The sequence below is a fragment of the Lactuca saligna genome, chromosome 4 (assembly GCF_052625555.1).
Source record: "Lactuca saligna cultivar CGN05327 chromosome 4, ASM5262555v1, whole genome shotgun sequence".
Classification (NCBI taxonomy): domain Eukaryota; kingdom Viridiplantae; phylum Streptophyta; class Magnoliopsida; order Asterales; family Asteraceae; genus Lactuca; species Lactuca saligna.
This window is the reverse complement of record NC_136420.1, coordinates 135,786,658-135,811,604: the sequence shown is the minus strand read 5'-3', so window position 1 is coordinate 135,811,604 and position 24,947 is coordinate 135,786,658. Positions and strand designations below refer to the sequence as shown.

The following is a 24,947-nucleotide window of genomic DNA, read 5'->3' as shown; positions in this document are numbered from 1 at the left end:
TTGTATTCTTACACTAATGATAAGGATAAGGAATTGTGAAATGAGCATCATTGGAAAAGGTTTTCAATTGATCTATTTCACAAAGTATGGACCATAGGTAGACATAGTGTGCATGCTCGGAGCATGGGACAACTATTGTTGAAATTCAAGAAATAAGTTGATTAGCTGAAACATTAAACAATTAATAATGAGTAAGCAATATGGTGTTCAAATAAAAGTGTTTTATTTACACTCAAAAGTTTTGGGGACATATAGGATTAAGTATTATTGTGTTTCAATTTTGCATGTTTTGACTTCCAGAATAACTAGGTTATTCGAACCTACACAGTCGGTCATACGTTGGAAGTAGGTATGAAGCAAGACTATCATGAAGAGTCTGTAGATTGTCTAAAGAGTTTAGACATAGCACAAGTTTGATGCAGAGTTCATGAGTGCTTTAATAAAATTATAGTATTGGGCTAAACCCACACTCATAAGAATCACTTCATGGATTTTATCATGAGTGATTGTGAGTCGATAATATTGTATATTCTTGAAACCGAGATGTGTGATTTGTTATTTGCTGGTCGGTTACACATTGATGATAAGTAAATGCACCAGTAACTTGGTGTTATAAAACTTATTGTTGTGTGTGATTCGATGAGTGAGTACAAGCGAGCATTTGAGTTGAAGTGTATCCATTTCTTTTACTCAAAGTGTAATAAAAGCGATATATATGGGCCCCTCGATGATTTAGTGATGACACCCTAAGTGCTTGGCCAAGTCGGGACTAAGTTGATGTGTTCAATCGTAGTCTATTGTCAGTCCTCATAAATCGGAAGTCGAGAAACAATCTAGAGAGAATGATTAAAATTCATGTCTTGTGTCTATATGATATTTTGAGAATGGAGGAATATATGATCCCTTATCTAAAGGACACACATATCTGATAAGATCAGAGTTGATAGCATCTTTTGAAAGCTAAGATTGCTGATCAGGTTCTGAAGTTATGCAAAACAGTTATTAGACTTATCCAAGTGGGAGACTGTTGGATTAGTGTCTAAGTCCATAACTATTTTGGTATGTACTTGACCCGATTATGAGCATGGTTCTTTTGGGTTGCCTTCACCATAGCAATATGTAGGATGAATTAAGGAGAGAAATGATTAATTATGATTTATTAATATATTATGAGAATAATATATTAAAGGAGAAATCATATTGTTTAATTAATATTACTCAAGAATTAATTTTGTGGCTAAAAGAGATTAATTAAACTTAAGGGACTTATTGTGTAATTATAAGATAATTACATAGATGGGCTTATGGACTCCATAGAGGGTGGAGTGGACGAATTCTATAGGGAAACACATTAGAAATATTCCAAGGCTTCTAAAGGAGTTCATGAGCTGCTTAGGGCTTAACCAGTCAAATTAGAGTTTCCTTGTTAGATAACCCTAATTGCCTACCTATTTAAGGAGCCCCTAAGCCCTAAAAACGTGAAAAATGATTCCCTTAGGGTTTCTGGATGATTTTGGGTGCTCCTCTCTCTTCTCTCTTCATCCAAGTTGGTTAGTGGTGTTTGTGACTCCATTAGAGGTGCAACACTTGAGCCACTAAGCTTTCTGAAGCCAAGGTTTGATTGTTATTGCAATATAACAATCAAATGTAAGATCTAAACCCTAATTTCAGTTATAGTTTATTAGATATAGGGTTTATGGTTTTGGATATTTAATTGCATGTTCATTAGACAAACTAGATCCAAAAGTTATTAGGGTTTGCATGTGCACCATAGGAATGATGTATTGCTCAAAACCCATCAAATATCTCAATCTTGTAATATATTAATAAAACCATTTTGAGTACTAATTTATTATTCATATAATAAATTCTACTCTCTCTCCTCTTGTCATCCTATCAAGTTGCATGAGTGAAGGCAACCCAAAAGTACCATGCTCATAATCAAATCAAGTACATACCAAAAATAGTTATGGGCTTAGACACCTAATCCAACATCTTGAAGCAAAGTCACCATACTTATCACACTGGTAACATTGAATATTTGAGAGATCCCTTTATTCACATTGCTTTCCTTTTTGTTTTTTTATCATCACGAGTTTTAGTGGATTCCTAGTGATTGTGATTTTGGGTGTTACCCCGACCATACCCACCTTCACTTCCACCGCGACATCCTCTTCCTCGGTAATTTGAACCACGACCTCTACCTTTTGATGATTTGGTGTTTCTGTTGGACGATTCAGTTTTGGAATGTAGTAATTTATTATGTGTCTTAATTACTTTGTCTTCTCCTTTCGATGCAATTCTAGATAATCTTGCTGCGAAGTTGTCTACGGTGTCTTTAGATTTTCAAAATATGTGATTAAGGTTTGGAGACTCACTTCCTTCACTCAATCAGCTCCTAAATTTCATGTTTTTATAGCATCCCACATTTTTTCAAGTTTTCATATTACTGATTTGAAGGATTGAGTCTTCTGTAATCGATTGAAGCAACAATCCTTTCACGATGTTGTTTTTCTTCACATCATCTAGCCTAGGATTGATGACATCCCAGGCACCATGAATCCCAAGTAGCACCTCCATGCACATCCTCCAAATTATGTAGTTCGTCAATTTCAAAGTCAAGCATTGGTATGTTAATGAAGTGTATTCCTTAGTTGGTGGTTGTGACGATTCTCCTCCCGACATCACAAATCGATTCCCGATCCCTCCTTTGGTGCTGATTAATCAAAGGCTTTATGATCCACCACACGAAACAGAAAAGAAAATTGATTTGGTTTTCGCTTCAAACACAAGCATAAAACAATTTCTCAAGTGAATTCAATTAAAGTGAATATCGTTGACAAATCAAAACTGATAAGATTTGGGCCCGCGAGAATAAAGTGAATATCGTTGACAAATCAAAACTTCGTGTGTCGAATAACTCACGGTCTCACGACTATTCACAATTTTGATTTTGAAACCGATCAGGAAACCTCACTTGGTGTCGTCGAGTTCCCACTTGCTATCATGATGTTACTTGCTGCTCAGATTTCCCTACATTAGAAATCTGATCAGGTAGCGATTTTTCTCCACACGAGAAATCTGAACAAGTTCTCCACACGATCCATCCTTCAAATCTTGAACACGATGTCTCTCTTACCTTTGTTGCATGTATCCTTCTGTTCACATGTACAACCTTCTGTTGTAGTGCTTTCGATGAAAGCTTCCTACTTGAAATGCTTCTTAGAACTCAGGTTTTCGATGAAAGCTCTAATACCAATTAACCAAAACATAAACGCGGAAGCATAAGTTTGGATCTTTAATCTCGAATCTGATTAAAAGAAAACTTAAACATGAAATAATGATTACATACCTTGTTCCATTGAGATTTTCGGATCTAGAGACTAGGAAGAGCTTTCCAGTTGATCTAAAGAGTTCTCTCTAAAATCTCCCAGCAATGAACCATACGAATTTCTTAGTGTATTTTCGTGTTTTTTGATTTGCTCCTCATCACATGTATTTATAGATGGAGATAAACCCTAATGTGAGAGATGGAAGGGATCTTCAGGATCTTGAGTCAAACCGGGAACTCAACCCACATGGTAAGTAAATATTGTATAAATCGGTCCATCAACAATTTATACTCTTACCATAATAACTTGATTTAATAATATATCGTACATATTTATGAAGTGGTCCCATAATTATCCAACAATCTCCCACTGGACCACGAATATATAAATGTACGTATAACTGTATAAGCGCTTTAATGAATATTATTATAACATTGGTAACCCTTAAACAATCTCGTCCACTAATCATAATAGTATAGGATCAAAGCGACTTTCGTTACAATTTACATAACTACACCTTTCAATGGTCACATATACATATATAACTAACGACATAGATTAAACATGATGTGTGGTTTTAAAATCTAAATAGATTTCCAACGAGTTCCTCTTGAGATTGAAGTGAGATCAAACTTCAAATAAGTGCAACTAATAATGGAGTTAACCAAATTCTTAATTCTGTACAGAAAAACATATTCTTAAACAAGACATAACGCACCATAAAACTCCCACTAAAACCAAATATCATACCAACGTGTGTAGTATGCTCATGAAAGACCTAGGGAGGTAATCCCTTTATGAGCGGATCCGCTTTCATGGAGTTTGTTCATATGTGCTATATATATTTCCATTTTGCACTATTGTGTTAACAGAAGGAAACTTGATGTCAATATGCTTTGACTTAATAGAACTTCTGTTGTTGGAATATAACATTGTTGATTTATTATCACAACTTTAATGGTCTTTCAATACCAATAATGTGTAGCCTCGTGACAATTTTTCGCAACCATATTCCATGCTATAAATTATGATGCCATTATGGAAGATGCTACCAAAGTCTATTCCATGATGTGGCTCATCATGCTAAAATGTAAAAGTATCCCGATATGGATCGGTAACCATTTTGGCATCTAATAAAATCAGATTTTTAATAAAAATGATATCCAAAACATCTGATTTCCTATAGTTGAGCATATAGCCTTTTGTTATATATAGATATCTCAAAATTCATTTGGCTACTTTCTTATGATCCAAAATTGGGTTGCTTAGATATCAACCCAAAACCAAAAAGAGATAATAAATTGATGAAAAAAATGGTACCATGCATAGGATATCCAAAGTTGAGGTTGTTGAGTTTGTGTATTCAAAATAGGAGATTGAAAAACATTGTCGAAAACTGATTCATAATTTGCATACTATCGAAAACAATAATAGGAATCAAGATTGATTCCTCCTTAAGGACAATGTTTTAACCTTGTTTCTCCCCCAAACTCAACATCCTCAAAGAATGTTGCTCTATCCAAAATGAATGGTCAATATCCATGCAATTGAGAACTAACATAATGTCCTCATTGCATTTCTTAAAGTTAATCTCATTGAGTAAGAATCATAAATGTGATCAATGTTAACAGGTATAATACCATAATTCAAATTTCTGTTTTGAGAATATAGGCAAATCTACTTTTATGCCCATTAATCCATAAACCGTAATCAATAATTTTAATTTATGACATCTTTACAAGGTATCAACACAACATTAATATCAAGTCTTTGGACAATAATACTAACTTGCAAGAGATAACCTTGTTTTAGAGATAAACATTGACAATAAATCATGTTAATTAACAAGCCCCTCTTTGGATTGACTTATTAATCACATGGAATCAAAAAATCACCACATGTTTATCACCACATATATGTTTATTCGGCCAAATATCAGTCTACCTTTGGGTCGGCTAATACCCGCATTAATAAACACGTAAGCTACAAATTTTGATAATAAGAATTGACAAAATATCATGTCAATTAATAAGCCCTTCTTTGGATTGACTTGTTAATGACATGTAACCTAAAAACTGTCACATATTTATCATCAAACATGTGTTTATCCGGCCAAATATTAACCTACCTTTGGGTCGATTAATATCTGCATTAATAAACACAAACCATAAAATTTAAGCTCTTTGTAAATTAATTTTCACAAAAGAGATCACTTTGGCGATATATTGTGTCAATTAATTTACTTTCAAAATAAATAACATGTCATAACTTTAATTTATTGATAACCAAAAATAAAAGACTACGATACATAAAATGGTGTCAAATTAATATAACAAAAGATGTTATCAAATAATTTCCTTAAATGCTCCACAATACTTTAGGCCAATTAAATTATGAAGATAATTACATGGACATTGTTGTATTAGAAACAACAACAATAAAATCAAAATATATCATAATGTAATCCCCATATAATCGTATGTGCTAAAAAAATTGAACCTTATGAAATCACGAAAATATATACAATAAAAAAAATGGATTCCATAAGTCCTTCAAATGTCAACCAAAACAAATAATTCAACTTGCAGTCAATTAGGCTATATGATCTGGCACTGCTTCAAAGCCCATCTACACACTCCAACTGCCTCCTTTTGAGCTAGTCAAGCAGGCGTTGAACACGGACTGAGACTCTCCCGCCCCTTCGACAGCAATTCCTGCACTTGACGTCGGATCTCCTCATTCCCTTCTCTTACTTAGATGGAGGAGAAAATAAGCAAGACTTTCAATGCGGCTTTTCTTTATTTCTTTTACGCTTGTTCTTCGATCAAGTTTTTAATGACTTTCTAGTCAGATCGTTCCTGCGTTTCGGATATGAAGTTTCATTCGAAGCTTTAGACAAAGGTGGCTTTCCTTCATTTTCATAAGAAAGGTGATGCATCTGTTCGCATCGCGCTAATTCAGTGCCAGCCGTTGGTGAAAGACTAGCCGTCAGAGATTCTTGCTAATCAACAAGTGACGCATTCCTTTGCAATCACTTAGTGGAAAAGGAAGTGATCGAGCGATGGCTACCGACTTGGCCTACTTTGACTACGCTAATGTACGAAAGGTGGTCTTGTCCTTTCCTTTACAACTAGTAAATGCTTGCTGCTCGCTTAGCGCACGGATCATACGTTATCTCAAACTCCGTCGGATACAGTATAGAGTAGTCTTCGCTAAAGTAGGTCTCGCATTCATTTTTTCATGAATATTCATAGCTGAGTCTACTAAAAGAGGGACCAGCTCTCCTTCAGAAAAACGAAGTTATTCAAGTTCTTTTTCTCAAAGAAGTCATTGCCTGAATGGCACCGGCTCGATAAGGCAGATCTGTGGGAAGACGTCGAAGCGGGTTTAGAATCAATCCCATCCGCACTTTCCCCTTGGGTTACCCTCGAGGAACTGTTTAGCGGTCCGGTTGTCATTCCAGGATTTGCAGTCCGATACATTTCCATTATGTTACCTAGCCAAACCCGCTGTACATTGATTTTTCATATATAGAGAGATTCCCAAAACGAACACGCCTGCTACCTACTGTACTGGACCTTCGACCAGGCATTCTACCTTTGTCGAATCGGAACCAATACCACTGCATTGCGCTCGAACAGTTGAGCGGCCACCATTTCAAGAACTTAAGACTTTTTAGACGGCCCTAAAGAAAGAAATTATCAAAACTCAAAAGTGATAAGCATTATCAATAATAGCGGAAGAATTTTAACAATAATATTGTGGGATTAACTTATTTGAAAACTCTATTTAATATTTTCGTTAATTATATCAAAACAAAAGTTTCAAATTGCCCCTCTGAAACATATCTTGATCTAAATGGTGAATTAGTATACATATACACACGCAACATGCATGGTAAACACTAATAACAGATCCATGAAAAACTAGAAGTAATCAAGGTGGGTGCTTTACAAAGGAAATTATTGGATGAGTATCCCATTAAATATTAAATAAGTTTTCCTAAATTCAAAGCATATATCAGCCATATGTATAACATCGGAAGCAGCAAGACGACCAGGAGAATTAAGATCAACTGTTATTTATTATTATTATTATTATTATTATTTTACATCGAGAAAAAACATGCTTGTTTATTTTGTTTATTTATTTTAATAACTTTGGAGTTTCAAGAAATCTTATGACCTTACAGGTAGGTAAACTTCAAACCCATTTTAAAGATTTCAAACCAAAAAAAAACATATCGATCTTAAAATAACCAAAAAAAAAATTATAAATCTTATACCCAAACATAATTTTCTGATAACATATTCGAGTTAGCTCTAATACCAATTGTTGGTTATTTTCATATAACCAAAACATAAACGCGGAAGCATAAGTTTGGATCTTTAATCTCGAATCTGATTAAAAGAAAACTTAAACATAAAATAATGATTACATACCTTGTTCCATTGAGATTTTCGGATCTAGAGACTAGGAAGAGCTTTCCAGTTGATCTCAAGAGTTCTTTCTAAAATCCCCCAACAATGAACCATACGAATTTCTTAGTGTATTTTCGTGTTTTTTGATTTGCTCCTCATCACATATATTTATAGATGGAGATAAACCCTAATGTGAGAGATGGAAGGGATCTTCAAGATCTTGAGTCAAACCGGGAACTCAACCCACATGGTAAGTAAATATTGTATAAATCGGTCCATCAACAATTTATACTCTTACCATAATAACTTGATTTAATAATATATCGTACATATTTATGAAGTGGTCCCATAATTATCCAACACTTCCTACTTGAAATGCTTCTTAGAACTCTGTTTTCGATGAAAGCTCTAATACCAATTAAAGAAGAAACACAAAAACTAGAAAGAATATGCAACCTAAAACTCACTAGAATCTTGGAATCTTTATCGAAGACAATCACTCAACACTTCAATCTTTATTATTTATAGGAACCTATCTACCTGAATTTATACTAAACAAAACTAATTATTATTAACCTAAGAATCTAAATACTTTTCATACACAAACATTCATTATGCTTCAAGGAAGACTTGAAGATCGTGGACAAAACTCTAAGTCTTGTGATATGGTCCATACATACCTATAAGCCTTATAATTTATTAATATTTTTTAGCTAAAAATACGAATTATATAAGTTCTTATGATTCTGGATGGTATAATAATATATCAGGACATAACTTGCTTCAAAATAATCCCAAAAATGATTGAGATCGTTTTTTCACATCTTAAAAATCGTAAAACTTTTAAAATTAAAATCTAGATCTTAACAATTATTTTTCAAAAATTAATATTTTAGTCTAAATTTATTTTAATATAGTTAAATGTGGCTTAGAAATACATGGATTAAATATTTTGTTACAATATTAAAACTATAAATATATCGTTGTCATTAAGAAAAGTGAATATAGTTCCTATAAATTATAATTAGCCACAATTTACCCAATATTAAATAAAACAACATTAATTGTATACGTTTCTAATTTCTATTCAACATGCGACATCCGGTCATCATGTCATACAATGTGTCTGCCATGTTAGACTAATACTGATTTATGTCATGCGCGCGCATATATATATATATATATATATATATCACATATGTGTATTATTAAATATACAAACACGTATACATTGCAATATAATCATTCAAATTCGGATGCAAAATGTGAAAAAAGTTTTAAGATAATATACTCAATAATGCAGCACACAAAAATCGACGTGAGTGATCGGTGTATCCTCGCCAGATTGGATCACATGAAACATGATGCGGATATACGTGGCGAGTTGTAGTTATATCTTAAACAATTTTTACAATTATATTCAAAATAATTTAAAATGTAATTATTATTTTATCACATCATATTGTGAAAATTATTTTATGTGGAATGGACACGGCCGCCTGTTGTTGTCCAACGTCACGGACTTCCTGGTAATTTCCTTAATCACATGCCCTAAGTTATATATATATATATATATATATATATATATATATATATATATATATATATATATATATATATATATTACTAATTTTTTTTTAAATGCGAATAAATCACCCTTAAACATCTCATTGACCATTTTATAAAAAATCAATATATAATTAACTACTTATAATCAATTTTAATCAATAAAAATATTTTAAAATTAAATTAGAGTTTTATATGGTAAAATTGGATTTTTTTTAGCCTTTTTTTTGTGATGAATATAATCTAATTCTAAAATACTTTTAATTTCATTTATGTCTACGACTGAATTTGAACCTCGATCTTAAGGAAAAATGACAATACTTGGTACTACCAAGCTAAAAACCTTTTGGTTTAAAGTATTGTGAATATATTTTTTATACTTAAAAAACTTAATTGTTATCTTTGAAAAATTAATTATTTTATGAACTTTGTTTTTCTAGAACATAAAGATAGTATATTTCTAAGCTAGAAGATATGATATTTTTGTTAGTAACTTGTTAGATATTTTGTTAGAAAAATGAATATATGATATCTAAATAATATTTAAAAAACTAATTAATAAAAAATAATATTAAATAAACTATTGAAATATATAAAATAATATAAAAAATATTAAATTCAATGAATATATTTTTAAAAATCAATTTAAAATATATTTAAAAACACTCATGAAAAACTACTTTAACTAGATTTGTAAAAAAAAAAAAAAAAAAAAAAAAAAACTAATTTAGGCTATGGCGTATTAGTTAAGAAACTAGTTGTTAGCTGAAAAGTTATATAATAGCTGAAAAACTAATTATTAAATAAAAAACTATCTAATAACTGAAAAATTAACTGATAAAAAATAACGTTTGATAAAACTAGCTGAAAATTATAAAATGACATAAAAGGATATTTAAAAGAATATATTCTATAACTAATTAAGAGGTATATTTCAAAAAAATTTAAAAATTCATAAAAAGCTACTATAAATAGCTTTTTAAAAAACTAGTTTAAATAGTTTTTTAAAAAGCTAGTTGCTAATCTACTTATTAGTCTTCCAAATATGACAACTTAGTATATGTTTGTTGTACTAGCTGAAAAACTTGTTGTTAAACACAAAGCTAGCTAATAGCTGAAAACCAGCTGATAAAAAATAACGTTTGGTAAAATTAGTTGAAAAGCTCGCTGAAAAATATAAAGTAACATAAAAAGGTATTTAAAAGAATGTGTTTTATAATTAATTAAGAGATATATTTGGAATATTTTAAAAAAGCTCCTAAACAGTTAATCTTTGCTTTTAAAAAGTTAGCTGATAAACTATTTTTTGGTGTAACAAATATGATAATTTAAAAAAATTAACTTATCAACTAGTTATGACGTGCCACACACAATTTTAAAAAAATTCGAAAAATAAATTAACTTACCAGTTAGTTATATCGTACCAAATACAACCTAAAATAGATTATAAGCTATTTTACTTATAAAACTTAACAACATAGCAAAAACTAAAAAAATAATAATTTATTTCGTAGACGAGGAACATCGTTTAAATCAACTATACATATTAGCAAATCACTTGTACATTTTGCATAAAAATTGTAAATTACAATGAACTATACATATTATTAAGTCCCGATATAAATTATTGAACCTAACCATACCGACGATCAAACCTATTTACAATAGGTTTTGATGTAAAAAAAAAGTTAATAAAAAATTACAAATTCAAATAAAAACATAATGAAATTTTAAACGTTTAAAATAATATAAAGAAAGAATAAAAGGAATAAACAGTATATTCTTTATCATATTCCCGCGCTTTTCCTTTCTTCTACCCTTTTGAAACTCCACACCAAACTCGTTATCAACCATTGGATTACAAAATATCGGTTGCTTGAGATTACATCCTACGGCTGAGATTTATCCCGAAAATCAGATACCACGTACAAATATTCGGGTAATATTCCTTGGCATAATTACCCTACGCCATTTACGTACTATAAATAGCCTCCATTCTGTATCTTCTTTCATCCACCGATCAAATAAATAAACTCACCGGATTTTCATAACTCCGACGAAAATGTCAGGAATAGTTGTGATTTTCGACTTCGACAAGACGATAATTGATGTTGACAGCGACAATTGGGTGTTGGACGAGTTAGGCGTCTCTGATCTCTTCAACAAACTCCTTCCCACCATGCCCTGGAACTCTCTCATGGTACTGTGTTCTTCTTCTAGATCTACCACAGATTTCATATTCTATTTTGAAGAATCGAAGAATGTTGATAACTATTTGTTGATTGTATAAAAAAACAGGACAAAATGATGGGGGAGTTGCATTTACAAGGTAAAACGATTCACGATATCGAACACGTACTTAACCGTGTGCCAATACATCCTCGTGTTGTTCCTGCCATTAAAGCTGCTTATGCATCAGGGTAACTGATTCAACTTTCTCTAGATGGGTCATTAACGATGTAAAGTTTTTCTTTTCTTACTGTTGTTTGTTGGATCTGTGTACTTTCAGATGCGATTTACGAGTAGTAAGTGATGCGAACATGTTCTATATAGAAACTATACTGAAGCATCTTGGAATTCGAGAATGTTTCTCAGAGATCAACACGAATCCAGGTTTCGTTGATGATGAAGGCAAGTTAAGGATTTTGCCTTTCCATGATTTTCACAAATCTGAACACGGTTGTAACCTCTGTCCACCCAACATGTGCAAGGTAAACTTCGATTCCGCCTTGTTTATCAAATACAGAGGAAGCATACGATATTTCTGATTTGTTTTGATGACATTGTCTCGAACAGGGTAAAGTAATAGAAAGGATTCAAGCTACGGTGGCCGGAGAGAAAAGGATTATATATTTGGGCGACGGCGCCGGTGATTTTTGTCCGAGTAGAAAGCTTGTGGAAGGAGATTACATGATGCCAAGGAAGGATTTTCCGGTATGGAAGCTGATTTGTGAAAACAGGGATGTTGTTAAGGCGGAGGTTTATGAATGGAGTAATGGGGAAGACATGGAGCGCATCCTTCTGCAACTAATAGCTTCCATAATCTCGATTGAGAAGATGGAGAATAAGAACGCTAATAAGTTGTTTGATTGCAAGTTTGAGAGGATTGCCCTCGGAGCTTTGTCTAAACCCATTTATGTTCCTCATTGAAGCATTTTTTTTTTTAATATTTGAATCGATATGATTAGAATTTAGAACTGGAATTTGTATTATAATTTCCAGATTATCGTATTAAAAAAATCTAACTGTTTCAACAAGTGTAGGTTTTTTTTTCCATTAAACTATCGTATAAAGTTGGTTCTAATGGATAACCTCGTAAACATCCTTAATTTTACAAGAAAAAGTCGGTTTTATGGACCGGTGGGTTTTTGGTTCGTTAATGCCGCACACTTATCTCATTTTTTGAGTTTATGCCAAATAGTAGGTTGCAAGAGGGTTTACCGATTACTCCTACACTGTTGAAGACTTTTCCACCTGTTTACCAAACAAACGAAGCCGGGTATTTTAAGAACATCACCAAAACAAAATCAGATTTCTACACCAATGTTGTAATGACAACGTTGAAATCAAATTCAAGTTGGAGCAGTACATCAAGAAGGAAAAATAAGGAGATAATCCACCCTGTTTACCAAACAAACAAAGCTGGGTATTTTAAGAACATCACCAAAACAAAATCAGATTTCTACACCAACGTTGTAATGACAACGTTGAAATTCAAGTTGGAGCAACACATCAAGAAGGAAAAATAAGGAGATAACCCGATGTAGCTGTGGTGATATTTGCCTTATTTTTGTTTCACGCACTTCAGAAAACTCAGGACGAAAGGTTTGTGGCTGCCCTAATTACTAGGTAATTATTGTAATGTTTGCCCTAATTATGTTCTCTTTGCTGTCGTCCCTTCTTTATGTAATTTTATTCTTCTTTTTGTAGGATGAAGATGGTGGTTGTGGTCATTTCAAATGGGTTGATGAAGAAGAAGAAGAATTTAGGGCTTTTAAGAAGCAATCGAACCTTCAACATAGCAATATCGAATCTGTAATGTTGCTCAAACTGATTGTAGGGCTGCTAGTGAGTATCTTGGTATGTCTTGTTGTAGTTGTTATTAAGATGTAAGTTAGATGAAATGATAACAAGTTTGTAGTGTAGTTTATTACATTGGTAGATGTATTGAATCCGTAAAAGTTTGAATGGTGTAATGGTATTAAAGTTTGAAAGGTTATGATCTATTTTATGAATGGTTTTGTGAAAATGGTAAGTACACGTTCAACAGAACACAAATGCAAAGTAAGATGCATAAAATGGTAATCAAATGTGCCAATAATGGTAAACATATTCACCATAACACAAATGGGAAGTAAGATGCATAAAGGGTTATCAAAGTTGATAATATTGGTAAACATATTCCACATAACATAAATGAAAAGTAAGATTCTTAAATGGTAATAAAAGTTGACAGCAATGAATAGCACATTTATCATAACACAAATAAAAGGGGGGTATACTAATTGCATAAGGTTTTTTACATTTCACTAATACGTAGCAGGCATCTAATTGTATCTAAAAGCCTAAATAAATTATCAAAAAAAGGTAACCAAGTTTATAACATAAAACAAGTGGATGCATGTTGCATTTAGTGGGTGGAATGACAATAATATTTAGCAAAAAGGGCTCCATACGCCTGTGTTTACCCTCCCCACTACTCCAACCTAACTGGATTGCTAGCAGATGAACCACCTCCATTCTTGTCAAATACTGTCTTCTTCAACTTCTGCAAAATGATCCTTACAGAGGGTTTTCTCGACCGTGTCACTCTAGGGACATCATTAGGACCTTCATCATCACCTCCTTCTTCTTGTTCACCTTCATCATCACCCAAGTGACCATCATCACCTCCTTCTTGTTCACCTTCATCATCACCCAAGTGACCATCATCACCTCCTTCTTTTTGTTCACCACCATCATCAACCTTAACAATAGCATCATCAACATTATCATCATTATCAGATGGATGATCCAATACATCTTCCATATTATGATATTGATAATTACATAAATAAGTTAAATTGGAGAAAAATAATGAAAAACAATTACAAACAAGTAATTTCTTACCAGCTCAACGGGTGGTATGTCATCCAGTTCCATTTCTACCCCCTCCATACATTCAATTTCTTCCAGGCTATATCTTGCTTCCAACATCATTGCAACTTGTTCAACATCCAGATTTACCTTATCTACAAAGACACCATCATCTTTTCCATCATTAAACTCAACGTTGGTTACATCTTCATCATTACCCCATAATTTGATTGAGTAGCATAGTAGGTTTGTGATTGTTGTTGAAAACTACCCTCCCTTAATATGTCTTCTAGCTCTGCTCAATGTCATCAAGTACTTTGTTTAGTTCTAAACCAACCCTTAGAAGCAAAACATATTTTTTTTCCAACATCAACCACTTCAATTCAGCAATACGACCATCTTCAACAATAACATCATTTACTCCTTCAGTCTCAATACCATCACCATGATCCCCAGTCTCAATACCATCACCATGATCCCCAGTCTGAATTCCATCACTTTCCTCAATCTGAATACTATCAATAACAACTTCTTTTTGAGTTGCAGAAACAACTTCTTTCTGAGTTGAAGTAGCCTATTTTTTGGACCTTGAAGCTTTTAAAACCTTGGAACTTAATGCTTCTTTCTTTGACCTGCATTTCTTCTTTGAAGGTTGAATGGATTGAGAATCTCTTAATGATTCATCATATTAAGTAACCGCTTTTTTGGACCTTGATGCTTTTAAAACCTTGGAACTTGATGTTTCTTTCTTTGACATGTTTTTCTTCTTTGAAGGCTAAATGGATTGAGAAGCTCTTAATGATTCATCATATTCAGCTAACAATGGATCTTTCCTTGGTCTGCCTCTCTTCTTTGGTGGCAAGGGTATCACACCCCCGAACCAGAACGACGGAAACGTCCGGAGGCAGATGACTTCATCTTGTAATATCATAACAACTGAATATAATTGGAAACATAGCAAACAACTTCATACATTACAAATATCAACATGCATTGTTTACTGAATTGTATTTGTTCACTACTTTACACAAAAGTGACAATAAACATGATGTTCCAAAAATGTGGTAAGTATCCAAAACTCCACAGCCCGAGTACCTGCTCACTGAGACCTCGAGAATACAAGTCATTTTTGAAAAGCATCAACATAGAATGTTGGTGAGTTCATAAGCATATTTGAGAGAAAACTTCTTAATATCTTTGTTTGTAGTAATTTGTAAAACTCTAGAAAATCCAATATTTTCTATAAAAATAATTTGTGAGTCTCGTTCCAAATCGTGTATAATTGCATGCATGTTCTTTATTTTTCCTTGTTTGTATTTGTAAAAAGAGTGTCCCCAGAAAATCCTATATTTTTTGTTATACGAAAAGTTGTAGTCTTAAAACCCTAAGACTGGAGTTAGTGTACACATTAGCTATAGTGTGGTTTGTATTTTTATAAAAACATGTAGAGTGTGTATTCTTCGTAAATTCAAAATAATATTGTTATTCCATATGTGAGTCATTATAACCATACTTGATGTGACGAAATACCTGTCATGACATTCTTCAGGCATCGGTTTCGATAAGATATTTGTCACCCTAGATTGGTCCGTCTAGCTGTAGCGAACAGCTCAGGTGTGGGTATGTCAACTCCGTATAGATTTATACACAATTACCCCGTTCTCGCTCTAGGAGACTCTGGTTATAACTACAAGACTTACGGTGTACGCTGGGTAGGTACGGTGAATGAGCGTCTCACAATAGCCTTAACAAAATTTATGCGAATTTATCGAATAATGCATATGGTGTTCTTAGTGTAAATTTATGACTGCAGTTTTATGACACGCACTTCACAGCTTTATGACATACAACCTAAGCAGTTATCGCGGTCCAAATTTCAATAGCATTCACATGCCGCTATTTGAAATCGTGGTTATCGCGGTGGTATAACAGTGGTATAGCGGGTTTTTAATATTATGTATAATTTATATTATATATTTATACATAATTTATATATTAGATTATTAATACTATATAGAATTAATATCATAAAAATCATATAAAAACATAACATAATCTATATATAATATTCTAATATAGTTATATGGAAACTAAAAAGTGTCAAAATGTCATTACAACTCAAGTCGTTCGTGGTTTCTAAGTACTGAAACAGACGAGAAAGGGAAGTTGTTATTTGTTGATTTATAGTTTGTAATTAATTATATTTATTATTTGGACTTATTAATACAAAAAGTGTAGTGGACTAGTTAAAAAAAATAAAGATTTAATATTGAAATAACACACAATCATTTTTTTCTTTGTCAAAGTAGTCCAATATGTACGAAATTGTAAAAGCGGGTATAGCGTCGCTATAGCGCTGATGAGTTTCACGGTAAATGACAGTCAATAGCGCCGCTAATAACGTCGCCACTATTTGTAAATACTATTTCAAAATAGCGGTTCAGTAACACCGCAAAACGCTATAGCGCCACTATAGCACCGATATAGCGCGCTATTAATAGCATGGCATACAACTTAACGCTTGTATTTTTAAAGCTTTATGTTGGTCGGATTATGACACACGGATATTCCTGTCGTAAAACTCTATTTTGCATACCAGTTACATTAAATTATTTATAACGATATTTATAAATAATTACTAACAGCTTGACACTAGGTTTTAAACCTTTGAAATAACCTTTTAATATTATTTTACTAATAAAACTATATTTTAGTAAAATATTCAAGTGAGATTGTGGGTTTTTAACACACTAAAAATTTGTTTGAGTGTTTTGTAACACCAAAAATACTCTATTTTTGTTGTGACCAGAACTTGTCACAATTTACACAAAATTACATAAAACCTTGAAATTTATTATGTTTCAACAATTTTACAAGTATCAGTGGTAAAAATTTATACATCCAAAATTTACCATTTTGAGTGTAAAGTCTCATATTTTACCATCTTTCAAGCTTTTATAACCAAAAATGCTTTAACATTTTCTTTGATATTATTTGTGATTTTTAACACATATTAAAAGAAACCATTTTCAGTTAGCAAATTGTTTCATTTGTAACATGATACCAAAATATGTGAAACTACACAAAGATAACTTTGTTCCAACAACTTGAGACTTTGTAAAAATCTCGAGTTTAGGGAGTGTTAGTATAAAGTAACAGCATTCCAACACACATAACATATATACATATAAGTACATGCAAATATCCAAAGATTCTAAACAAGACTTGACTTGTATTCCCCCCAAAAGAATGAAAACTTGAAAATAATGGGGTATGAAGCTCACCTTGAGGATTTTCGGGATATAGAGGAAGAAGAAGAAGAATTTTTGAGCCTAGCTTGCTCTCTTGAGGAGATTCTTGAAAATGAGGTTGTAAGAAGAATGATTTTAGTATAAACTTGAAATAAAACACCTTGAGTTTAACTATGGACTTACCAAGGAGCTTAAAAATCGATCTTTGATGATGATGAACTTGAAAATTCTTGAGAGAACAATGGAAAATTTAGAGAAAAATGAGATGAGAGTGAAGTTTGGAAGTAAATGTGGAGAGAGGGGAATGGAGATCGGCCGATAGGTAGAGAGAAGGGGAGAGAATAAGAGTTGACGTATGGAGGGTGATAAGATTGTGTCTTGATACATGCAACATCTAGTATGGATATATGGGGGATAATTGTTGGATAAGGTGTCTAAGTCCATAACTATTTCTGGTATGTACTTGACCCGACCCGGCATGGTCCATTTGGGTTGCATGGCACCATGCAATTGGATAGACTAAATGAGAGAAATAACACTTGGAGATTATTAATATATTATAAGTTCTAATATATTAATAATATTATTTGATTAGTTTGATCAAGAATTAATTTAGAATTAATTAAGTGATCAAAAGATAACTAATTAAATATATGGGTTGATTATGTAAATCATCCATATCTTGTATAGTGGGCTAAAAGGCTCCATGGACCATCAAGTTGGGTTCCACCCATAGGATGCTCCATGGATGCTCCATGGGAGTTACAAACCCATGGGTCATGGAAATGAAGAGTCATGACACATTAGGGTTTAACCCTAGATGTGTCAACACTATATAAGTAACATGTTCTCCACCCAAAATCGGCTACACTAAGAAACTAGAGGGCTTGGCCGATTTTGAAGAAGTGAGTATTCTCTCATAAGTTATTCCAAGAGCATTTGGTGTTGTGTGAAGCATTTGAGGCATCACACTTGGGGTTCTAGGCTCACAAGGTTTCAAGGAACACAAACAACAACAAGGTAAGTTATTCTATCTATACTTTATGTTAAAATTGTTCCCCATGTATGCTAGATAGGAATATAACCTTGGAATTCAACTTTGCATGACAATTAGACTAACATAGATCCAAGGTTATTAGGGTTGCATGTACACTTAGGAAGTGTTAGAATGCTCAAAACCCATCAGTGGTATCAGAGCCTAGGCTTGTTTGTTCTTATTTGTGCTTAAAAGTTGAAAACAGAATCAGAAATTTTGCTGTCTGCGAATGGACTCGTCGAGTCTATAGGGGGGACTCGTCGAGTCCATGAGTATCTTCAACCAACTCGGCGAGTCAGTTTATGCACTCGGCGAGTAGGGTCGAATGAGTGCAGAATTTCGATTCAGTTGCTGGAAAATGAATTAGAAACATTACCCTAAACTGTTTTGTTAATTGAAAACTTGTTTTTGGTGGTGTAATGTCTTTGCTAATTCATTTACAACAACTAGTTATCAAAATTACAAAGTTTTATGTAATTTTTGATTGTGTTCATATTCATGTTCTTGTTCTTATGATGTTTTAGATGATCATAGGAATTATTTGTAACCTATTTGGTAGTTTAATTCTTGATCATAATGTGTTTTAATGGAGTCCATAACTTATCCTTAAGTTATGGAAAACCAAGAGTCACACTTGAGTTAAAACCATTAAGAAAACACAAGAGTTAGAAAAATGAAAAGTCTTCATTTTATTACTCTATTAAACTCATAAGTTACAAGAAATGAAAAGTTTTGAAAGTTACAAAACTTGCCCTCAAGTTTTGGAACAAGTAAAGTTAAGTTAAAACTTTAAGTTCCAACCCCTAGAATTTTAAAAGTTAAAATTCAACCCTTATACTTATATTATGATAATTTAATAATTATATATATATATGTATAAGAATAAAGTCGTCTTACCGCTAGTACGCCTCATTCACGAAGCCGGTCTATAAGGTGGGTATAAGGTTGTTGCCTATAAAATGGTGACTTAATGGGTGAATATTCTCACCCACCGCTTGCTTGACTGGTGGAGGGTCGTTAGCCGAACGGATAAGACAAGGACTTATAAATTCTCATTCAAAGTATGATGAATATAATAAAGTAACTAAATGTTTATTAAATTCCCAATCTTAGTTACTTTAGGAAAAATGTGAATAAGGTGCTAATCCATGAAATTACACTTTACACTTTGTCTAAGTCGTTGGTGGAGCGTGTGTGGTTAACCGGCACACTAACTTGGACTTAACAAGGTAGGTAAAGGGTGACTTAAGGTTTATTATAGTATCGGTGGAGCGTGTGTGGTTTACCGGAACATCGATTGAGTGATAAACTTTAAGGGTACCCAGTGATTTGCATGGTTACTTCACACCTCGTTTTGTGATCCTCGGCATCCCAGTCACAAAACCTGGAGGGCACTCCTGAGATTGAAACATGCCTTTGAAAAGTTCATTGGATCTCAAAGAATCTAGGAATTTCTAAAACCAATAAAAACTAAATATCTAATATTTCGGTTTTCGTGGTGGAAATTGGTGAATCGTCATTCACCTACCTTTCAAATATGGTATAGCTTAGATTACGGCATACCTCTTCTAAGTTATATTATATTGTGATTGGATCCTAGCCTTAATATTACATTTGGGTGTTTTATTAAGGATTCTCTTAAATCTAAACTAAACTTGTTCTTCTCTTTCAGATGTCTTCAAACAATGCTTCGGGCTCGAATCCTAATGGCTCCTTTACTCTTATGAGTTTGTGTGGGAAAGTCACCTTTGATGGATCCAACTTCAATAAGTGGATCAGAAACATCAGGATGATTACCCGCTACGAGGACAAAGAATATGTCCTTGACAAGGAGCTTAAGGAAATTGACGAGTCCACTGCAACTCCCCAGGAGATCGCTGACTTTCATACTCATGAAAGAGATGCAACCAAGGTGGCTTGCATCATGTTGGCCACCATGACAGCTGAACTCCAAAAGTCTTATGAAGATTTCTACCCTTATGAAATGCACCAAGATTTGATGGAAAGATACCATCAAAGTGCACGACAAGAGAGGTACGAAGTCATCTGCTCCATGATAACAACCATGATGAAGGACGGAGAGTCCGTCACGAGCCACATGCAGAAAATGCAAAGGTATGTGGATCGTTTGCTGAAGCTTAATGTGAACTTCCCTGAGGAGCTTGCAATAGATATCATTTTGCACTCCTTACCATCGTGTTATGATCAATTCCGCATGACATATCACATGAACAAGGAAGAGGTCACCCTCAGCAAACTTCAGGGACTTCTCAAGACCGCAGAAACAGGTCTTAAGGGGAAGTCGGTTGCTATCACTCCTACTCCAGACTCAACTCCGGTCTTGGCAATCGGGCAAAGTCGAGGGAGGAAGAGAAAGAGATCTTCAAAGGGTACCAAGGCTCGGACCCTTGATGGCTCTTCTTCAAGTGGAACCAAGAAAGGTTTCATTACTCCTTCTTCTGACCCAAAAGAGGCTGAATGCTTCTATTGCCATGAAAAAGCTCATTGGAAGCGAAACTACCCAAAGTACCAGTAGGATGTAAAGGATGGGAAAGTCAAACCCAACCATGCAGGTATTTACACTATCATTTCTAATAACTCACCCCATTCAAAATCTTGGGTCCTTGATACCAGTTGCGGTATTCATATTTGTTGTGACTTGCAGGGACTAGGAAGAAGTGAGAATGTGGAGCAAGGAAGAATAAACTTAATCATGGGGAATAGGAAAGTTACACCTGTCACCAAGATTGGAGTTTATACTTTATCGCTAAGTAGTGGGTTAAATTTAGATTTGAATAAATGTTGTTATTCGCCAGAAATGGCAAGAAATATTATTTCCTTTCATGCATTGTACAAACAAGGTTTCACCTTTTCGTTTGATAATGAAGTTGGTTCGATTAATGCTTTCTTTAATAATGTACTTTATTTTAAAGCATTACCTTGTGATGGTGTGTATGAAGCTGTATCTATTGTAGATAACTTAGGAAATAATGTTTTGTGTATTGATTCTACTAATAATAATAACTTGGATAAAGCATCATTATGGCATTGTCGTCTTGGACATATAAGCAAGAAACGCATAGGCCAATTCCAAAAAGATGGAGTCTTGGAGTCGTTTGACCTAAAGTCAAATGATAGTTGCGAATCATGCTTACTTGGAAAAATGACAAAGTCACCCTTCACAGGCTCGTGTGAAAGGGGTGAAGGTTTGTTGGACCTTATACACACGGATGTGTGTGGACCATTCAAACATGCCACAAGAGATGCTAGTCGTTATTATTTGACTTTTACTGATGATTACAGTAGATATGGATATGTCTACTTAATCAAGCATAAGTCAGAGACTTTCGAGAAGTTTAAGGAATTTAAACAGGAAGTCGAGAATCAATTGGGCAGGAACATTAAGATGCTTTGATCCGATCGAGGTGGTGAGTATCTTAGTTCAGAGTTCCTCGACTATCTAAAGGAATGTGTGATTGTCTCACAATTGACACCTCCCAGGACACCGCAGTTGAATGGTGTGGCTGAGAGGCGTAATCGAACCTTGTTGGACATGGTTCGTTCCATGATGAGTCGAGCTTCGCTACCAATCTCATTCTGGGGGTATGCCTTAGAGACTGCCGCCCATATCCTTAATCTAGTCCCTACAAAAAAAGTTGCCAAAACTCCTCACGAGATGTGGACTGGTAAAGTACCTAAACTAGACCACATCAAGATTTGGGGATGCGAGGCTTTCGTGAGACGCGAGACTCATGATAAGCTCGAACCCCGAAGCGAGAGGTGTATTTTCATCGGCTACCCACAGCAATCCTTTGGTTACCTCTTCTACAGACCTAATGACAATGTGGTCTTTGTAGCAAGAAGAGGAGTCTTTCGAGAAAGAGAGTTTATAAGCCAAGGAGACAGTGGGAGGCAAGTTGATCTTGAAGAAATTCAAGAGTCAAGTGGTGAAGGAACTTCAAACTCTAGCCCTCAACTTGAGGAGGAAACTCTTGTTGAGCCAATTGACGAATCTGTACCTCTGATGCGTTCCACGAGAATTAGGAGTGCACCTGAGCATTACTATGGATTCCATATTACTACAGAAGGTGAGACACTTATTAGTGATGAGACACTAGTAAGTCAAGATGACCCTAACAGCTACGAGGAAGCCATGGCAGGCCCCGAGTCTGCTAAATGGAAAGAGGCTATGGATAGCGAGATACAATCCATGTATGACAATCAAGTTTGGAACTTGGTTGAAAATGTACCAGGTCGAAAGACTGTAGGGTGCAAATGGGTCTTCAAGAAGAAGACCGACATGGATGGTAAAGTACACACTTATAAGGCTAGACTGGTTGCAAAGGGATTCTCTCAAATTCCTGGAGTGGATTATGATGAGACCTTTTCTCCGGTAGCCAAGATTAAGTCTATTCGGGTTCTGTTAGCCATAGCCGCGTTTCATGACTATGAAATTTGGCAAATGGATGTCAAAACCACTTTCCTTAATGGGAAGTTGGCTGAAGATGTTTACATGAGTCAGCCAGAGGGTTTTGTCAGCAACGAGTACCCTAATAGAGTGTGTAAGCTTGAGAAGTCCATTTATGGACTAAAGCAAGCACCTCGCAGATGGAATCTTTGCTTTGATGAAAAGGTCAAGGAATTTGGCTTTTCTAGGAGTGAAGATGAATCTTGTGTATATGTCAAGGCTAGTGGGAGTATAGTTAGCTTTTTGGTATTGTATGTGGATGACATACTACTCATAGGAAATGACATTCCACCCCTGCAGGAAGTAAAGTCCTGGCTTGGAAAGTGTTTCGCTATGAAGGACCTTGGTGAAGCTGCCTATATTTTGGGGATAAGAATCTTGAGTGATCGGAGTAAAAGACTAATTGGACTTAGTCAAAGTACCTACTTGGAGAAGGTTCTGAAGAGATTCAGAATGCAAGACTCCAAGAAAGGAGAGTTGCCCATCCAGAGTAGCGCCAAGTTGAGTAAGACACAAAGCCCTAACACTGAGGCTGAGATAGCAGAAATGAGTCGAGTACCTTATGCTTCGGCTGTAGGTTCGATCATGTATGCTATGACGTGTACTCGACCTGATGTAGCCTTTGCCTTGAGCATGGTTAGCAGGTTTCAGGGGAACCCTGACAAGGCACACTGGACTGCGGTAAAGAATATTCTCAAGTACCTACGAAGGACTAAGGACTGGTTCCTTACCCTCGGTGGGAGTGATGACTTGAGAGTTGTAGGGTATAGTGATGCTAGCTTCCAGAATGATAGGGATAACTTCCGCTCTCAGTCGGGCTGGGTCTTTACCCTAAATGGAGGAGCAATTTCTTGGAAGAGTTCCAAGCAAGAGACAGTGGCAGATTCTACTTGTGAATCAGAGTATATTGCAGCTAGCGAGGCGGCAAAGGAGGCTTTATGGCTGAGGAACTTCATTGGAGACCTTGGAGTTGTACCAGCTATTAAAGAGCCAATGGAAATTTTTTGTGATAGTGAAAGTGCTGTTGCCTTAGCCAAGGAACCAAGGGATCACGGGAGATCCAGACACATCGATAGAAAATACCATTTCATCAGACATCGGATCGAAGAAGGACTCCTCGTGGCAAAGAGGGTATCATCATATGAGAATCCGGAAGATCCCCTCACGAAGGGACTGACTCGGGTTAAGCATCTCCAGCATGCTCGGAGCATAGGGCTGAAGGATGATATTAGATTTAGTAGTTAGATAATCTCGAAATTTGTAAAGTGTAATTGACATTTGATGATGAATAAAAGTGTTTTATTTATGAGTAAAGTGTTGCTATCTCTTGTCAATCGTTTACTATATTTCTTTTGCATGTTTTGACTTCCAAAATAATTTGTTTGGTATAACATATTATTCAAACCTCCACATTCGGTCATATGTCGGAAGTAGGTATGAATCAAGACTGTCATGTTTGGTTGTAGAGGTCTGGGACAAGGCTACAATAATCATGAGTGCTCATAAGTTCTGAGCATTGGACTCAACCCACGCTCACTGGAATCACTTCATGGAATTATATCTCGAGTGATCGTGAGACGGTAATATCATATAAGTCTTTAAACCTAGAGATATGATTTGTTACTTACAAGTTGGTTATGCATTGATTGTACGAAAAACGCATTGGTAACTCGATGTTATAAAATCTTGCTCTTGTGTGTAATTTAATGAGTAGTAGAACAAACATATGAGTCAAAGTTTATCTGTTCCTTCTTGGATTAGAAGCTGATATCTGGGCCCCTCGATGATTTTGTTTTG

At 34.5% G+C, this 24,947-nt stretch overlaps 1 protein-coding gene across 2 annotated transcripts; it reads left to right on the top strand.

Annotated features, from left to right (window-relative positions):
- Nucleotides 1-11,310: 11,310 nt before the first annotated feature.
- Nucleotides 11,311-13,568, top strand: LOC145042860 (inorganic pyrophosphatase 2-like). Of its 2 annotated transcripts, none has more exons than XM_078991363.1 (5): nt 11,311-11,519; nt 11,618-11,739; nt 11,829-12,030; nt 12,116-13,144; nt 13,250-13,568. In XM_078991363.1, the coding sequence occupies exons 1-4, from the start codon at nt 11,382-11,384 to the stop codon at nt 12,467-12,469; spliced, it is 816 nt and encodes a 271-aa protein (XP_078847489.1). In that variant the 5' UTR covers nt 11,311-11,381; the 3' UTR covers nt 12,470-13,144; nt 13,250-13,568. The 2 variants fall into 2 exon arrangements, with proteins under 2 accessions (XP_078847489.1, XP_078847488.1); XM_078991362.1 differs by having other exon boundaries at nt 12,116-13,168.
- Nucleotides 13,569-24,947: the final 11,379 nt, after the last annotated feature.

Bases quoted from the DNA above. Each gene is read 5' to 3' on its own strand.
- LOC145042860 (XM_078991363.1), top strand. From the start codon at position 11,382: ATGTCAGGAATAGTTGTGATTTTCGACTTCGACAAGACGATAATTGAT. The intron at 11,740-11,828 runs GTAACTGATTCA...GTGTACTTTCAG, and splicing joins AAAGCTGCTTATGCATCAGG to ATGCGATTTACGAGTAGTAA. The intron at 12,031-12,115 runs GTAAACTTCGAT...TGTCTCGAACAG, and splicing joins GTCCACCCAACATGTGCAAG to GGTAAAGTAATAGAAAGGAT.